The following is an 18,495-nucleotide window of genomic DNA, read 5'->3' as shown; positions in this document are numbered from 1 at the left end:
AAATAATGTTGACTGGCTGAAGCGATGAGGCCACTAGGATGAAATTTAAAAGAGATGAATGAATGTTACGTCGAAGTTCAAAAAGGAAATCAATTGCCCACATGCTGAATATGATAGTCATTAATGTGAAACAAAAGACTGTGGAATATTTTTCATTGACCACAAGCTCCCCATGAGTCAAGACTTAAAAAAAAAACAAACAAACAAAGGCAAAGCAATGTGTGATGGTGTTGGCCAAAGCCTCCAGATCAAGGACCAGCAAGGTTCTACGTGATCTGCCTCTGGCTCATCACCACTGAGGCCGAGTCTTGGAGTCTTCGCTTTTGAGGTGCAAGATGCTATGGGACTCCCAAAGCACATAGTGTGGATGCGTAAGGGAGTTAACACTCAAATGGGGCAAAAATTTGAGTTAACACTCAAATGGGGAGACAGGAGCCAACAGATTAATCCTGAGGAGCCAGCAGATGTTCCTGAGTAGCAGTTTTTTGTATGGCCTCTTGGAAGATGGAAGTCAAGCGATCCAGTGTACTTTGTGTCAGGTGGTGGCTGCTTAGAGAACAAACCCTCCTATCGCCCCTTTCCCCTCCATTTCCTGCCTCCATGCTTCTGCCCCCTGGGACACTTCTGAATAAAGTCCTTGCACGTAAGCCTTTGCCTTGGGTTCTATTTTCTGGGGAATCTAGGCTAAGACAAATGTCTGAACAATCCCGAAGGCCAGAGAAGTCTGTGTGCTCTTGGCTAGGGCTGGCATGTCCTGACGTAGCCACTGGGACAGGGACAGGGTCAGGGGGATGCTCGACCGGATGTGACAGGATGGGATGGACACAGCGGGGACCGCGCGCAATGTCTGTCAAGCAGGTGAGGGCTGTGTGTATCTTCCCCCAGCAATGAATGTTCGCCTTAGTTCTTTAAACTATCCCATTTCCAGTTCTCATGATTTCTGATACCTAATAAGCGCCTTTTAAAAGCAGAAGTGGTGAAACAGGTCAAATTGCATATCTTTTGTTGTGGCAATGCTTATTTTTACAAGGGTAACCAAGGATTTACAGCAACTATTGAATGCCATCGATCATAGCCTTAGGCAGAGAAGTAGATTTTTCTTTAGATGAACTCTGACGGTGGTTTATCATCCCCCCTGAAATGGGAAGAAGTTTTTTCTTGGTGGTTATTGGGATTTCCAGCCCACTTCCCAGGTATGGCTTGAGAAATCTAGACAGAGTGGAGCATTCAGGGAGCCTTTGGGTCTTTGTTCTTTGCCTTTAACTTCCCATTCATTCAGGTTTCCCTGTCATTTCAGTATGGGTACCTTCCTGAGCCTGGAGTCCCTACCTGGAGTCCCCTTCCCTCCAGGTGATGATAGAACACTTGAGCCCCAATATCTGTCTGTGGGATCCTCCAGCTGTACCTTCTCCTGAGTGTACGTGACTAATACTCTCTTTCACTTGCTTTATAGCCTCCTCCTCCTCCCCTGGCTCACCTAACATAACACACAAGTGCTACTGATTTCATTCGACCTGGAAATCCCCCAACATTTTCATAATGTTCTCAGCAGTTAGGTCAAAGGTCACTAATTGGTACACTGCCAACCAAGTGCTGCCCATGGCTTTGTTTTATTCTTTTGTTCCCAGTGTTTTACAAAGCAGGGAATTTCATGTGTAACTGCCAATATCTGCTTTCTGTGGAAAAATCGGAACTTTAAAAATACTGGGTATTGTTTTCCTCTTGACAAGTTGGCTTGGGTATGTGCCCTCCCATTTGGGAAGGTCCCTGCCATAACCTATGACTTTACCTCTAGCCCCTGAAGGCATTTTGGTGAGAATATTAAATTTATTTCATTGATTCAATGACTACTTACCGAGCACCTTTTCCATGCCAGTCCTTGTTCTAGGCACTGAGGGCATAGAAATGACAACAAGGACCAAAGATCCTGTTTTGATAGAACTTATATTTTCATGGAGGAGCTAGATAATTTTTAAAAATATAGACACTAGTATTTAAGATATCAGGTAGTGGTGACTGCTGTGAAGAACATAAAACAGGATAAGAGTTATAGCAGGTAGTTAGCCAAGGGGTAGGGATGGGTGAGGCGCCATCTTTTTTGTAAGGAGTTTCTGGAAGGTCTGTGTTAAGGTGACATTTAGGTAGACACGGAAGGCAATGAGAGCCTTCTCAAAGCCAGGACAAGAGGGTTTGTCTTCAAGCTGCCCCACTCCATGCCTGAGAGGCGAAGGAATAAACAGGCCTTCTTAGAACAGTGCAACGTAACATACTGAGGCCAAAGCACCAAGAGGTCTCATTTCTTCTTCTTTGTGCATTCTAGCAGAAGCTAAACACAAGCTAATATCGTGGTCAGTTTTCAGTCTCACTGCTGTCAACATTTTTAAGAGATAAAGCTAAAATTCAGATGCAGCATTTACCCTTCCCGTGGAGTGAATCAGTCCTGTCTTATTTCCTGTGCTTTGGGTGGCTGGCCTTCCTGCTTTAGTCATCTCGTTCACAGAGCAAGCTTTTCTAAGCTGATTGTCAGATGAGGGTGTGCTGCCGTTTTCTGCTGGGTTCTTTTCTTGGGTTATGATTACAGCTAGTGTGAATCTCCATGCTGCCTGGTCATACACCAGGATTTGGTCATCCCACATAAATATGATGTTGTCGTGAGTTCACTTTTCTATTTAGAGAAGCATGTCGGCTAGAAATACCTCCACCTCATTTCCCAGACGCATGCGTGCTGAGCGAGTCGCCAAAATAGCCCCTGGAGTAAGTGGCAGCTTTAAAAACCATCCAGCTGCCGACTTCAGACTAGAAGGTCAGCAAAGGAAAGTGGAAGTTGGACTTCGAATGATCAAAGTGCGCCCAGGATTTAATAAGGTTCAGGATTTTGGAGACTTGGACAACTAGATTGGGGCTGCTTCTTGGATTTCTTGCCTGTTACCTATCTTTGTTTCCTCTCCTTGGAAGTCAAGATGAATGTCCAGGCTTGCTCTAGGTGTGGGTACGGAGTCTATCCTGCTGAGAAGATCAGCTGTCTAGATCAGGTCAGTAGACCTTTCTTGGCCTTCGGGAATAATAACAAACATGGAAAAATTATCTTCTCACATATGGCCATGTGGGTTATTTTGAACCTCCAAAAAAAAAAAATGTTTCGCACCTTTTTTCAGTTCTACCCATTTTTAGCTATGTCTTCTATATTGTCTCAAAAAAAAGTTACTCATTTATTTAACATATTGTAGCCACATGTTTTCAAATCACCATTTTGTCCCTAAAGCTCAATTTTTTACCCTGAGATATATAAAAATCCTGAGTCTGAAAAAAGGGAAATTTTGCTAAATCTGTTCTATACAATTTCTAGATATGGCATAAAGCGTGTTTTCACTGTGAAGTTTGCAAGATGATGCTATCGGTTAATAACTTTGTGAGTCACCAGAAAAAGCCGTATTGTCATGCGTAAGTGTTTGATGGACCTCCCCACTATCTCTTGAATTTTATTTTATAACAAGTACCTAAACAGAAATTCAAATCACACACTCCAGGGTAAAATCCAAAAAATGTTTTCTCAAAAGTTTTTACTTCCATACAATCATTGATGAGATTGGAAGTGGGATTTTATATAATGGACAGAAGGTTGAAAGTTTCAAATTTCTTATAAATAAAATGAAGACTATTGACTATAACCCCATGTCAAATTATTAAATATTGTGCAGAACATTGTAATTGCCATGGATGTATGCATGTAGAGCTTTAACATTTTTTCTTTTAAATAATTTCAGAATCCTTTATATTTTTTTCAGAAAGCTTAAGGAAATTATTTCCAGTTAAATTTGGCTATTACATACATATAAAGTTACATATATTGAATTTATTTGGTTTCTTTTTCTTTAAGACTAATTGGAAAATCATGAACTTAATTGCTGTTTTATATTTGACTTAAAAAATGACTGTTCCTTTAAGATAAGTCATTCAGTCATCTTAGATAAAGTACATTTCTAATTTTGGCTTATATCTATTTTTTTTGTAGCCATAACCCCAAGAATAACACTTTCACAAGTGTTTACCATACTCCATTAAACCTAAATGTGGAGAAGTCTCCAGGACACGTCCATGGGGTAAGTTTAATTATGAACTTAAAAATAGGCTTAAAGAAAATTTTTTAGCCCAGGCACCTTTTAGGTTTTTAAGCATCTGTGTCTAGGTGTGAGCCTGCCCATTTTCTCCACCTACACATCAAAGTGCATTTAAATAATAAATATTGCTATTGGTCCTTACCACAGTATAGAGGCCAATACACAGGATAATCTAGCTTGAATATCTGAGGTCCTGGTATCCAAAGTAATTTCTCTGTGTCTGCCAGTCTTGGACATATTAACAACAGTTTATACAATAGGCCCTGTATACACTAGAAAAGCAAAGTAGCTAGAAAATATTACTAGAGCTTTTTCTTCCTTTCCCCCCAACCCCTAGTTTCATACCCTGAAATCTCTGAATTCAGTAGTGTTTAAGATTATTTGCAGCCTCTCTTTCCCCATGGGGTAGGGAGAGGGCAAAGATATTTTGATTTGGAATTAATATTTAGGTAGACAAGGCGCCATGTTGATAAACCAGACTCTTCTGGAAAACTAACAGTGGAGTTCTGTCAAATGATTAGCTACTGATTGAACACTTGCATTTATTAAAATGATGAATCATTTAACTTCTTTTCTCCATGTCCTACGAGAATTCCAGTGGGATGGAGCTGGTGACTTTCTAAAATTAGAAAATTGCACATGAGGTGAAGGCTCTCTAGTAATCTGCCTTCTTGATATTACTTCGTTTTATACTGACCGTCCTGCCTGCTCAGGCCATACTCCTCCTTAAGAAAATGTATATTAGATCGAGTTTACACAGACTGCCAACATAGCTTATTTTGCTAAGTGCTTTGCACTAATTGTGGTTTATTATTTTTTTAACAAGTTTATATAGCATTTACTGTACACTTATCGCTTGCTTCATTTAATACGAATTGCAATTCAATAAAGTAAATACTATCATTATCCCATTTTACCAGTGAGGACATGGAGGCTCAGATCGTCGTTTGTGTATCATTGCTTTCTGAGGATTCACAAGCAATCCCAGGCTACTGAGGACACAAATTCTTTTAGGATTTTGTTTCGATGTCTTGATGTCTAAGGGTCGCTACCTGAAATTACGATAAATACTGGATTTAGCTCATGCTTAAACAGAGTGACAAATACTCTGCCAGGCTCTTTATCTGTCATCTCATTTACTCTTCACGGGAACTCCCTGTGACAGTATTATATTAGTTGAGGAGGCTGAGGCTCCGAGAGGTTAAGTAACTCGCTCAGTTTTACCCAGTTAGTGGAATGAGTACGGATTCAGATTTATCAGACTTTAAAATCCAGATCCTGAATGGTTCCATTGGCCTGCTTCCATGTACCTAGGGGGTGGCAAACTCTCCAGAAGGAAAAGTGCTTGTCTGTGTTTACAAACATCCAGATGTCTCAGAGTTGTGTAGCCGGAGCTTGACAGATTAAACACAAGGAGATGTACTTACGCATCAAATTGCCGTTTGTGTGTATCGTCCTCTCTACAAAAAAGATTCATGATGTCTGTATTTTTCCATCTTGTGCTCAGCCTCAACTGGCATGTCCCTACCTTACAATCAATCATACAACAGGTCACACAATAAATAGTACCTTTCTTTGAGGTGGTAGGGCATTCACTTTCTTTTCACTGTGTATGACAGGCCCGACCTGGAGCGGGATTATCGCTGGTTCTGTTTCCAGCCGCGGAGAGTGATGTGAGCTTCCCAGGAGGCCCGCGTGTGTGTATTTGTTTGCATGTCTGTGAATATGTGTATATGTGTATAAATATGTGTGTGTGCATAGGAGGGGTATATGTGTGTGTGTGTATAGGTGTGAATATGTGTGCATGTGTATACATATGTGTGTACTTGCAGTGTACACATGTGCATACATACACATGTGTATACATGTATGTGTACAGGTGTATGGTATGTGTATGTGTGTGTCTGTGTGTGTATGGTATGTGTGTGTGTGTGCGTATATGTGTGTGTGTGAGACACAATTGACGGCTGAGATCACTTTCTCCTCCTTTGCCACCAGGGAAAAATTCAATTGGACAATCATGTCCTTCTAGGCCCCAGATCTTATAACCACCCTAGGGAGAATACTGGATTAATTTACCCCTTTGCATCTTAGAGAGACCGCCAAATGAATAAAATCTAAATTTACTGTGCATGTGCAAAAATTAAAAAAAGGAAGAAAAAGGTGCTTCGGTGATGGTGGTGAAGGAAAAGAGTAGGGTAAAGATCTGGAGCTGGCGATTGAAGCAGATTGATGTGTTTCTGTTTTATAAACGTCTCTCTTTTAAAAAATAAACATTTACTACGGGAGCATTTTCTGTTTGGTAGATGTGAATGGGGTTTTTAGAAGAAGAAAACATCTAGGTCTTCTTCTATTCGGAGAATGAACATTAACTGTTATAGCTTCCTTATCCACTAGTAGCATTTGTGGCTTTTTTGTCTCTTCCTACTCTCTCAGAATAACCACGAATCTTGTGAAAGGTCTCTGGGGAGGCAGACACTCCTCAGTGTTGGATTTATGCCGTGGGAGAAGGACTGCAAATACGGCCTCCTCTCTATTTCGGTCATGTGATTCTGATTCTTTAAGTCAATGGCTCTCCAGGAGGGCAATTTTACCCCTTAGGGGACATTTGGTAATGTCTGAGGATTTTTTTGGTTGTCACAACTTGGAGAGAGGAAGGTAGGAACACTATTGGCATCTGGTGTATAGAGAGCAGCTACGCTGATAAACATCCTGCAATGTATGTGACAGGCCCCCACAAGAAAGAATTTAACTGGCCCTAAATATCAGTAGTGTTGCCAACAAGAAACCCTGCATTAGCTGTGTAATATTTGTGGTAGTTTCTCAAAATCCAAGGGAAAAAGCATGTAAAGATCTCTCAATTTATATATTTAAAAATATACATATTAGAGCTGCATTAAGCATTAACCAGCCTAGGAAGTCAATGACAGAAAGTGCCTTGATAGGGAGCTGGAGTTCCTGGGTTCTAAGCCTGGCTCTGATAACCCATTGAGAGATTTTAGTAAGTTCACATCTTTCCCCTGAGATTCTTTTATCACGTATAAAATTAATGATTTAAATTTCAGCTTGTTTAAATTGCAGGTTTGGGGGACCCGTTTTAGACCTCATAAATTATGATATCTGGGTTTGGACCTAAGACCTGATTTTTTTTATGGTTTGTCCTTTTTATGTTGTCTTTAAGATCTGCCTATCCTAGGGTCATGAGGATGTTGAGATGTTAGTTCTCTTAAAATCAATCTACACATTCCATGCACTCCCAGTCAAAATCTTGGTATTTTTTTTGTAGAAATTGACAAACCGATTCTAAAATCGATATGAACATACAAAGATTCTTGAATAACCAGGAAATCTTGAAGAAAAAAATTAAAGGAATTAACAGATTTCAAGACTTATTACAAACATAGTAGTAATTTACTCAGTGTAGTATTGGCACAAGAGTAGACAAATACATGAGTGAAATACTATACAACGTCCAGAAATAGAGCTGCTCATATATGGTCAGTTGAATTACGACTAAGTCACCAAGCAACTCAATGTAGCAAGAATGACCTTTAAATAAATCATGCTGGAAGGACTGGATATTCACACTCGGAAAAAAATGAACCTTGATACCTGCCTCTCATTTATACACAAAAATTAACTGAAGGTGTATTATGAATGAAGATGTTAAAGGTAAAATTATAAAACATAAGAGAACACCTGCTTGAATTTGGGGATCTAGCGTTTTAACAAGCTCCCTAGGTGATTGTTGCACAGACTAAAATTAAGAATCACTACTCTAATGTCTAGTGTTTTCTGAGGTTACCTTAACCCGAATTCTTGATGTTGTGGAGACTTTTCAGTCTTTTTAATTGCACTGCTGAATGGAGCTGTGCACACAGCAGGTGCTCCGTACATGCCGCCCGTGTGGGGGAACAGATAAAGTCACCATGAGGCTGGCAGCAGTGTGTGTTGTAGTGCAGTTAAGATGCTTTTGCAGCTGAGACTTAGGAAAATCTTCCAATTTAGTTATGTCTGATTTATTTTCTTTATGTTTTTTTGATGGAACTATTACTGACAACACCTTCATTGTGCAGATTGATGAGCAAGACGATGGTGAACAGTTTAAATCGGGTTTTCACTGGGACATGAAATCCAATGATGTGGCAGCCACACAACCCCTGGTGAATGAGGTGAGAGGAGGATTGTAAATGGGTTTGGTAACGGAGGAAAGAATGACATACTGTGCAAACGAAATGTATTCTCATTACTGCTTCTAGACGACATCAGTTACGGTTTCTTTTATCCCATTCGTAATTCCAACCGCCTATGGAAGACCTTCATCAACATGTCCCAGCATCACCTCAACCATATCTGCTCCAGTCCGAAGTCATTTACTTCTCCCTCCTAACTACTGTGTTTTTGTCACTGAGAACAGCCACCAGCTGGAACCCAAGGCTGCCCTTCCTTCCTTTGATACTTTGCTCAGCTTCCCCCGTCCCTTTCTGCACTAACTCAGCTCTGATCCACATTATGTCCTGCCTGGACTTCTGGGAGGGCCTCCCGAGATGCTGTACCCTCCTGTGGATTTGCCTCTGTCAGGTGACATTGGTCACACATAGCTCCCTGGATGTCCCAGGCTTACTCCTCTCACTACCTGAGAATTTATGGTCACTCTCTATGAATAGCCTCAGCGTTTCAAAATTCCTCAGCCATTCAGTTTCAATTATACACATAATACTTACATTTTTATTACTGTAAAAAAAAAATCCAAACACTACAAAGCTAAGTCCTTGTCCACCATTTCCAACCTCAGGTTCCTCTGTAGAGGTCCCCATAGTTATCAATCTGCTGGATCTCCTTCTGGACGTCCCTCTAGTCATTTACAGATCAAAATCTATATGATTTTTTTTTTTTTAGTACTTATGTTTGGATTATTTAACCATTCTTTTCTTTGGATTCCTCAAAGAAAACTGAACTTAAAATAGTTTCTGATTCACAGAACTATTGTGAAGATTAAAAGAGTATATAAATGTAAAGATCTTAGGACATTGGTAGGCATAATAAATATCAGCTATTATTTTTTGTTGAAAATTGTTTATATGTATTTCTATTGAAATGTGTAAGTTTGGTTTCTCATGAAAAAATATGCATTGCTTTGCAACTGGTATTTTTTAGTCAACAGATATTTTGGAAGTATTTCTATTTTAGCATCCTTTTAAGCTATCATAGATGGATATCTTGGTGTAACCATTAAGAATGGAGGGGTCATGCTCTCCCATTGATGGGCAAGCTTATTTCCATTTTTTTTTCTATTAATAGATTGCAATGAGCACCTTTGTGCATGGCTTTTTTTTGGACACAAATGAGTGTTTCTCTAGAATAGATAGTGAAAAATGAAGTTGCTAGGTCAAAAGATGCATGTCTTTTTAATTTTAGTGGATACAGTTAAATTGCTCTCTAAAATGGCTGTACCTTTTGTACTCCTGCTGGTAGAATATGAGACTACCTGTTTCCCTACACTCTCACCAACACTTGGTATTACTAGATAAAAATTTGGACAATCTTTTTCTTTTAAGTTAAACTTCCCCGATTGCTAGCGTACTTGAGCATATTCCCGCGTAGGAATTATTTGCCTTTCCAGATCTCCAAAGGCTGCCTCCACCCCACCTGTGCCTCTTGCCCCCACTCCAGCCCACTTGGTTCTCCGTCTCTTCTTCTCTATTCCAGTCAAACCCGCCTCCTCATGGGCTTGCACATGGAGTACATCTCTACCTTCATGCTTTTGTTCATGGTGGTTCCCTATCCTGGACTTTATTAAACAAGTACTTATTGATTCTATTATATTCAAGCATTGTGCCAGGCTGTTGTCATATATTAGTAAACAAAACAGGCAAAAATCCCTGCCTTCACAAAACTGGACCTTCTAAGGTAGATGCCTTTTTTCTCCCTTTGTGTCTGCTAACTGACCTCAGCCCTAGCGGTCTAGCTCGAATTCCATCTTCCTGTCCAAAACAGGGCCCATAACATATACATCATTTTTTTTTTAACTCTCGTCATATTTACCTTCAGTACAGTATGCTTAAACACACAAACATTTCTAATCACTAATTGTTTCATATGTTAGTTTTATTTCTGTAGATAGGTCATAATTATCTTAAAAGAGGAACTTTCAAAAAAAAAATCTTGTCTGGCTTTTCTTTTTCCAGTGTTAATTGCTTAATCCAGGTATTAGGTAGCAGGTATTAGGTTTTTGAAGCTTGGTTGAATGATGCTGACTGATTTCAGATTGCCTGTCCACAATAACTTCCTGCTGCTCAATGACAGGCAAAGAAATGTTTGGTTACATTTAGAACTCTTATATGAGATAAATGAATTTCAGAAAGTTCAGTTATTTAGGATATTAGGTTATTATCTAGCTGAACATTTTGGTAACTGAGAGCTGCTGTATACCGATAGGAGTTTATGGGTTTTAGAGAATTGCTGTCTGATATCAACAGTGTGGGTAAACATTTCTGGGGGTGGGGTCGATAGGGGGAATCTTACCAACCAGTTGTGCGGGGTGTGTGTCTGTATACATTTGTGTGGTTTTTTTTTGTAGAGACCCTATTGGACTGGATATGGGGAAGGGAATGCTTGGTACCCAGGAGCGCTGCCAGACCCTGAAATTGTGAGGATGGTTGAGGCTCGGAAGTCTCTCGGTGAGGTAAGGGCCCTAGACATTATTTTAGCAATTAATTTGAATGTTCCTTTATTGTAAGATTGTGGTAGACAGAATACCGGCCCCTCCTTCAAAGATTCCCAGATTCTAATCCTTGGCACCTGTGCAAATGTCACTTACATGGCCAAAGGGACTTTGCAGATTTAAGTTGAGGATCCTGAGATATGAAGATTATCCAGGATTATTAGAGTGGAAGCAATTCAATCACAGGGGTCCTTATAAGGAGGGAGGCATGAGGGTCAGGGTCAGAGAAAGGTGATGTGACAACAGAAACAGAAGTCAAAGCAATTTGGGGCCACAAGCCAAAGAATGCTGGCAACCTCTAAAGACTGGAGAAGACAAAGAACTAGATTCTCCTCCAGAGCCTTCAGAAGGAACCAGCCCTGATGGCCCGTTTGTGGACTTCTGACCTCCAACATAGCAAGAGACCTGGGTAGGTTTTCATGTAGAAAAGGCACTTTTAACCCAGACTGTGGAAATCCTTAACAATTTGCAGGGTTCTCTCTAGTCCTCTCCATGCACGTGCCCAGGACACCTGCCCTTTGAAGAAATTACTTTGGAAAATATTGTTGGTCTTCAGTGACTTTTCCTGGAGCAAATGGAAAAGGAGACAGTAGCAACACACATGCTAAGCTACTAAGTCTCATTAGGAAAGCTAATCGTCAGAGATGCTCAAAAAGTAAGGAGGAAAACGAGCAGACATTTTACCCCTAATGCAGTTGGAACTATCTCTAATGGGCGAGTTACAGAAAAGTCTCCTGCATGCTAATGGCTGCATTATCATACAACCTTTGAGTCAAAAAGGCATCCCTTAGCTTGTACCAGGTTCCACATCATTTGATGTAAGCATTGAAGGGGCAACCCTTTGACCTGGGAAATACGATTTGAAGGTGTTATTCAAACCGCCAGTTGGATAACATTTTCCAATTTATTCTGGGTGACTGAATTGTTTACGTATCTTATAAAACCTAGTTGCATTGGTTCTGATGATGCCTGAGATTGCACTTTTATTAGTTTTCATCCGATATCATATTGGTTCTCATGATGGTGTTGGTTCTGACCAGCAGGAGTATACGGAAGACTATGAGCAACAGAGGGGCAAAGGGAGCTTTCCAGCCATGATCACACCTGCTTATCAAAGGGCCAAGAGAGCCAACCAGCTGGCCAGCCAGGTGAGCGTCTTAATGCTTTTTCACCACTCATTATGTTAATTTTGGTCATTAACGAACTTCTGAGATTCAGATAAAAACTAATAAGAGAGTGTTCTGGGGCAAGGTACCATTAGTGTGGTGTTATGGAGAAAACCATGTTTTTATCTTTCCCTATCAATTACCCTCTGTACCTTGACTGGGCATCATCCACCAAATGGGGAGAAGACTATGCAGCTCACTCTAAGACTGGACCAAATAAATTCTTGAGGTTGCTTTAGTGTTATGGACACTGCTTCTAACTAAGTGGCAGGTCCTCTTGAAGAGTAGTAGCGTAGCTTGTTGATTAAGAGCTCAGATTTTGGAGCCAAAACACTGGGATTTGAATCCCAGCTCTAGGTGTGTGACTGTGAGCAAATTACTTAACCTCTCTACTCCGCAGCTGCTCATATGTAAACAGGGGAAAGTCACAGTCCTGCCTCATGAAATTGTTATGGAGATGAAGTGAGTTCATATTTGTTCATGTTTAGCAGTGCTTGTTACTCTCTTGGACTTTACACATTAGCTTCGATGCTTTTTGAGGTGGTGCCCATAACGCAAGCCATAAAGACCTGCCACGGGCAGGTGGCGAGGCTAGCCCGGTGGTGTAGTTTCAGGGTGGAGAGGCCTTCACAAAGGCTGGTGGGTGTGACCATGACTCTGCTGTCTCCTCATCAGGTGGAATACAAGAGAGGCCATGACGAGCGCGTCTCCAGGTTCACCACGGTGGCTGATACCCCTGAGCTGCTGCGGGCCAAGGCAGGGGGACAGCTTCAAAGTGACGTAAGAAATGATGAAGGTCACACCTCAGTGATTCTTGTTTAAGATTCTCCAGTCTTTTCTTACTTGGTGGGGAAGTAAGGGAGAATGTAGGAGGCATCTCGGTCCTGTGTGGGGATCAGGAAGAACTTTCTAAGGTCAAAGATAGTCAGATCAGAAACATCAGGCATCACAGAACTCGTGAAAACTCCTCTTTAGGGAGAAAACTTTAGATAGTATTAGTGACAAACCACATGTATCTGATTAATCTGAAAGAATTAATTTTAGGTTAATTCTCACCTTGTCATAATTTCTAAAGAATTTGTACCACTTTGCCTTGTCATAGCCCAGTTACTCCATAGCACAATAAGACCAAGAACTGAATGTTGTTCTGAGCCAGGGGAAGCTTAAATTCCAATTCAGGTTCAAGTTAACAGGTGCCTTCTACTTGCCTTGGGTCAGAAGCCTCTTGTCTCCCAAATGGACCAGCGGCTTCTCAAGGGCAGCAAGCAGCCTTATTCTTCTGCCCAGCCCTGACACGTGGCCCACACCAGGTGCCTCGCCCATACATGCTGAATACTACATTGAATTTTTCCATGTGTCAGGCACTGTGCTGAGTACTGAGCATAAAAAGTAAATAAAATGCACAAGTTCATCAAGCTATAAGCCAATTACATTGCCATAAGAGCTGTGACAGCGGATGCGCAGGGTGTTATAGGAGCTCTTAGCAAGGCTTCTCACTCAGATTGCCTGGTAAATGGTAAGATGGTGACCTGGTTTCCAAAATTTGTCTTCATTTTCCAGGTTAGGTACACAGAGGACTATGAACGGCAGAGAGGGAAAGGCAGTTTTCCTGCTATGATCACACCTGCTTATCAGATAGCTAAAAGAGCCAATGAGCTGGCAAGTGATGTAAGTGTTCCTGGCAATGTTGTCATATTAGGGGAGGAAGCAGGAAGTTACTTGGGCCTGGCATGTCCAACTTCCTGTCTACTTTTGCATGCACTGTGGATCCAGAAAGTAGCTTTGCTTCTTAGTTTTCTATCAATTTTACCGTGATCTGGCACTTTTATGTATAAGACACACTCCCTGGACCCAAGCAAAAAAAGAATATTCCACAAGACATTCATCTGTACTCTTCTGGCTTATGTGCATAGGAGGCTAAATTCCCTGAGTTTGTCCTTTCTCTTCAAACAGGTGAGATACCATCAACAATATCAAAGAGAAATGAAGGGCATGGCTGGTCCAGCCACTGGAGCTGAGGGCACAGTGACGAAGGAATATGTGGATCAGTATGGCCAGGTGTGTGATGAAATGACTTCCTGGGACACTGCTCTTTTTAGTGGTCAGTTCTGTTTTGCAACCCTCTAGCCTGTGATATAACCCATGGCCGTTTAATCAGAGGTTGGGCTGTGGCTTATCTCTGCTCTATTTATGAAAGTTGGCTTTTCCAAGCAAGAAAGTAGTGCGCAAACAATTAAACAGGGCTCAACTTCACTCACTTAGGAAAACAGATTCCAAGAATGTTTTTTTTTCTTTTTTTTTTAAGTAAAGGACCTATATCAAGATAGCGGGTTTGCTAAGAATAAAACATTCTCATCTATTCATTGAAGAACGGTCCCATGGACTGAAACTGGCTATGTTTAGCCCACCAACTGTGTGAGCTCAAAGGGGATCAAAATAAATGTCTTGAGAAATATTGAGCAATTCATGGAGTAGCAGAACTCATTTTCTGAGAAAGTAGAATTGCTTATCTAGTTTGCTAGGTAAAGTAGTATGCCAGAGAATGCAGAGCTTTTTCGAATTTCACTTCTTAAATAAACTACATCTTGTCAGGGTGTGAAACGGTTGAAATGACAAGCTAATTTTTATTTGCACATCCTTGTCTATTTTCTAGTACTAGAGAGATATTGTAGGGGAGAAAAGAAACACTCTTCTTTCACTGTCATAAGTAAAGAATATCGGAAAAGCAAGTGTGTGTACTAAGAAAATCCATTCAGTGGGCTTAGTTGATAGTTTTTTCTTAATTGGACAGTCGTTTGAATCTTTTGTCAGTAGATTGATTCTACAACATAAATGACTTATTCAACTTACATAATGTATAAAAGAAAACAAATAACTTATTTCTCTTCAGAAAGAAGGTTGCCTGTATGAGGATACATCACATGAAACTTAGGATGTATGTAAAGATAGTTCATGATCCCTTTGCAAATGTCTGTCTGAGCAAAAATATTTGGTTTTGAATTAAAAAGGCCATTTTATTAAATTCTATGATGTTAGTTAGTCTCTTAATGCTTTAAACTCAGTGAAAAATATTTTTATTGGTTTCATGTTCTAAATATGTTGTTTAGAAGGCTCAGAACAACTTTTAAAAATCAGTTTTATTAAAAAATATTTGGTTTCTGTATTTGGCAGAAACTATATCGTCCTAAAAAAAAAAAAAAAACTTATATTGTTCTAAATGTGGACAGTACTATCTGCCCATAGTTAAAACACGGACGTATAATTTCATATGTGTATTTAGGTGTGTCTGTACACATTGGTGAAATGTAACTTCCTAGGCGCATAGTTAATTCTTAATTATTTGGACATTTTTGTTGAGGTTTCCAGTTGTGGCGATAACAAATGTGAGAGTCGGAGCGGGTGTCGTTTGATAGCACAGCGAGCAGCTGTCAGAGGCTCAGTCTCGTGCGGCATTTCTCTGTGATTTGGTGGGACTTGCCAGGGCGTGAGTGGAAGGGAGTGAGGGAGAAGTGGCAGTCGGATAAACTATAAATATCCATCGCGCCTCAAATGCCAAACGACCCATTCTTTTTTTTTTTTTATGAGTAACTCTTTTTTTTAGATTAATGGACTATGCCATGTAATCAATTTAGTATTTGTAAGTAGTCAATTCCCCAATAGGATTAGGTGGCTTGCAAACTGATGTACAAAATATGAATACATATAAGCAAGGAAGTTAACATACGATACAGACCATCCTTAAGCCATAGAGCAAAGGGGATTATCAAAGAATCTGAGTGACTTTATTATTTTTTTTTTAATTTAATATTTTTTACTTATTACTTTTGGCCCAGAATATTCTGGCAGCCGAACATAAAGGAGCACTCAGGCTAAAGAGTTGTCATTATCAGATAAAAAGGGAACCCAAACAGTTTAAATTGACCCACTGTTTCATTTAAGAAAGTGTGTGTGCTAGATCTCAAACCTGGAGCTAGAGCAGGGCAGACCCTGGCCCCGGATAAAGCCTGGGGGCAATGGAGTCTTGAGCCAGAGGGAGCAGGCTGAGGGTTCTTCCATATTTATAGGAACACTGATGAGGAAGCTGCTGATTCTGCCCAGGACAGGACTAGGAGGAAGGGAGGAGTGCCCTAGACAGAAGGTAGCATCTGATGGGCTCTTGAAGTACATCCGATTGCCAGGGAAGGTTTATAGTAGTGATATGATGATAGGTCCATGAGAGAGAAGGTTTTTGTGAACGTGGGTGGCTGGTGTGGGGAGAAAGAAGAAAGAAATTAAGACTCAGATTATAATTTTTAGTCTGAAATACACATTTAGTCTCATTTCAAAGCGTCTTATGCCAATTTGAAAATCTCCCCCTTCCAGTTACAAAAATTCAAATAGTTATATAATGCTCTCCTTCTCGGTAAATGGCCTACATTTAAAGTATTTGGGATGTCAATTAGTTTCTCTGTATAAATCTGTCAATGCACCTGAGAAAGGCAGCACTCGAGACTGCTGGAAGACAGAGGGGCTTCTCTGGTGTCAGCTAAGAAGTGCACACTCCATAATACGTGGGCCTGGGAGACTGGTAGAGTCTCTCGATGTGTCTGGTGGAAATGATGATGCTAATGATAACAGTTACCACTTATTTAGTGCTGGCCATGTGTTGGGCACTCGTAAGTAGGCCTGACTCAGAGCCTACCATCTTAACCACCACGAGGTACCACTCCCAGCGTGATCACTGGACCGTCCAGTGTGGATGGACCTCCGTGGGAACAGGCTGTAGGAGAGACCATTGCTAATCCCTCACCCATGTAGGGAGGGGAGCATTGCTGATTGAGATTTTTGATCCATCCAGCAGGGTTACTTGGAAGAATATGATGGACACAGAGGGAAAGGCAGCTTCCCTGCCATGATCACCCCGGCTTATCAGAATGCCAAGAAAGCCAACGAACTCGCTAGCGATGTAAGTACCACATCAGGATGGCCTACAGAGCCACAGAAGCAGAGGAGAAATGAGACTTTGAAGGCTGTGCTTATTGAAACCTACACACGGATTAATTTATTAGAACCGAGTCAAAGCAGAATGTCAGCCTTTGATTTCTATCCAAATTTCTGATATCTACTTCTTTTGTTCAGACTGTTTGGTCACATTTGTCTTCTTTAAAGGAGATTGACATGGACAAATGGTATAACTCACTTTAGATCAGCTGAAGCAAGTACAAATTCTGGTCCAGCCAGATAAACTGGGGTTAGGAGAGTCTTCACAAAAGAGCCCGTCGAGAAATCCAGCACTTTAGGGGGATAACTGACTAAAACAAGTCATATGATTTTCAAACAAGATGTAACTCAGTTGATAAAATGATTTTTATTTGCAGAATGTTGGCCAGCTGGCAGTCCTTGAAAGAGTGGCTATAATTAAACTTGGTAAAATCACACACACACACACACACACACACACACACACACACACACACAGTAGAACTAACACGCCAACTTGAGTGTTCGCTTTGGCAGCGTATGTGCTAACACACCAACTTGAACTTGGTCTATAATCAGAAGCCAAGCATTCGTTTCACACCCCCTTTGCCCTTTTCCTTTGTTCTTTTATTATTCAGTTATATCCATTTAACCAGAATAGTGCACTTTCGTGAGAGGAGAAATAAAACACACACTGCTCTCTCTGCCCCCTCCTCAGCAGGCCAGACGAGAAACGGTGTTAAACCAAGGGCAGACTGGCTCTGGGGTTACACCATTTGCTATGATTGTTTTAAGACGTTCTCTCATGTGGAATTAAAGTACAAAGTGTGAAAAGTGTGCAAAGGGCCAGTAAAAGTTTACTACAAAAGGGACCGAGTGGTTTATGTATTTCGTGGAAAAATGTCCCTATGATTTTTTTTTTCCCTCCATAAAATGCTATGAATTGAGTGTTGTCATTAAGTGTGAGGTAATTTGGAGTAATTTCTCTTGTGGAGCATGAAGACAAAAACTCTGGACCTTCTTTGTGTGTTTCTTTCAGATAAAATACAGACAGGACTTCAATAACATGAAAGGCGCTGCACATTATCACTCACTCCCAGCCCAAGACAACTTGGTTTTGAAGCGGGCTCAGAGTGTGAACAAGCTTGTGAGTGAGGTGCGTATGGGGGACAGTCACACCTGTGTGCCGTCACCTCCTTTATCTCCTATAGGCAGTGAACAGGGCAGCCCCCCAAAAATTCTATGTAATGCCACATAAACTACGCATGGGTTGGCAGTTCTCAAAGAATAAATATGCAGTAAAAAGCGATTCACAGGAGAGCCCAGAATCAAATTAAATTTAAACAAATTAAATTTTTCTAATGGTTCAAAAGTTTCTTCCTGAAGTCTCACAGGGCTGAGATGCTCAAAAGTTCCAGGCGATCAAGTTCTAGTTGCCAGAATACTGCATGAGCCAAAGTTCATAACAATACATCATTCTTATAAGGTGGAAATCAAAGAACAGAAAGAGTCATTTGAAAACTGTGAA

At 40.7% G+C, this 18,495-nt stretch overlaps 1 protein-coding gene across 6 annotated transcripts in view; it reads left to right on the top strand.

The window, feature by feature from the left end:
• The first annotated feature begins 2,707 nt into the window (after positions 1-2,707).
• Positions 2,708-18,495, top strand: part of LOC107511706 (nebulin related anchoring protein) — a 67,180-nt gene continuing 51,392 nt past the window's right edge. For 2 of the 6 annotated variants that reach the window (XM_016146350.2, XM_016146348.2), the window contains exons 1-11: positions 2,709-3,032; positions 3,347-3,441; positions 4,013-4,100; positions 8,195-8,290; positions 10,699-10,803; positions 11,886-11,990; positions 12,684-12,788; positions 13,569-13,676; positions 13,962-14,066; positions 16,849-16,953; positions 18,007-18,123. In XM_016146350.2, the coding sequence (XP_016001836.2) occupies positions 2,961-3,032; positions 3,347-3,441; positions 4,013-4,100; positions 8,195-8,290; positions 10,699-10,803; positions 11,886-11,990; positions 12,684-12,788; positions 13,569-13,676; positions 13,962-14,066; positions 16,849-16,953; positions 18,007-18,123 (1,101 nt within the window). In that variant the 5' untranslated portion in view covers positions 2,709-2,960. Of the gene's footprint in view, positions 3,033-3,346; positions 3,442-4,012; positions 4,101-8,194; positions 8,291-10,698; positions 10,804-11,882; positions 11,991-12,683; positions 12,789-13,568; positions 13,677-13,961; positions 14,067-16,845; positions 16,954-18,006; positions 18,124-18,495 lie in introns of all 6 variants that reach the window. The other 4 variants (XM_016146349.2, XM_016146346.2, XM_016146347.2 and 1 more) reach the window with 4 other exon arrangements.

The sequence above is a fragment of the Rousettus aegyptiacus genome, unplaced genomic scaffold (genome assembly GCF_014176215.1).
Source record: "Rousettus aegyptiacus isolate mRouAeg1 unplaced genomic scaffold, mRouAeg1.p scaffold_m13_p_6, whole genome shotgun sequence".
Lineage (NCBI taxonomy): Eukaryota > Metazoa > Chordata > Mammalia > Chiroptera > Pteropodidae > Rousettus > Rousettus aegyptiacus.
The sequence above is the reverse complement of the archived record's forward strand: the minus strand, read 5'-3'. Positions and strand labels throughout refer to the sequence as shown.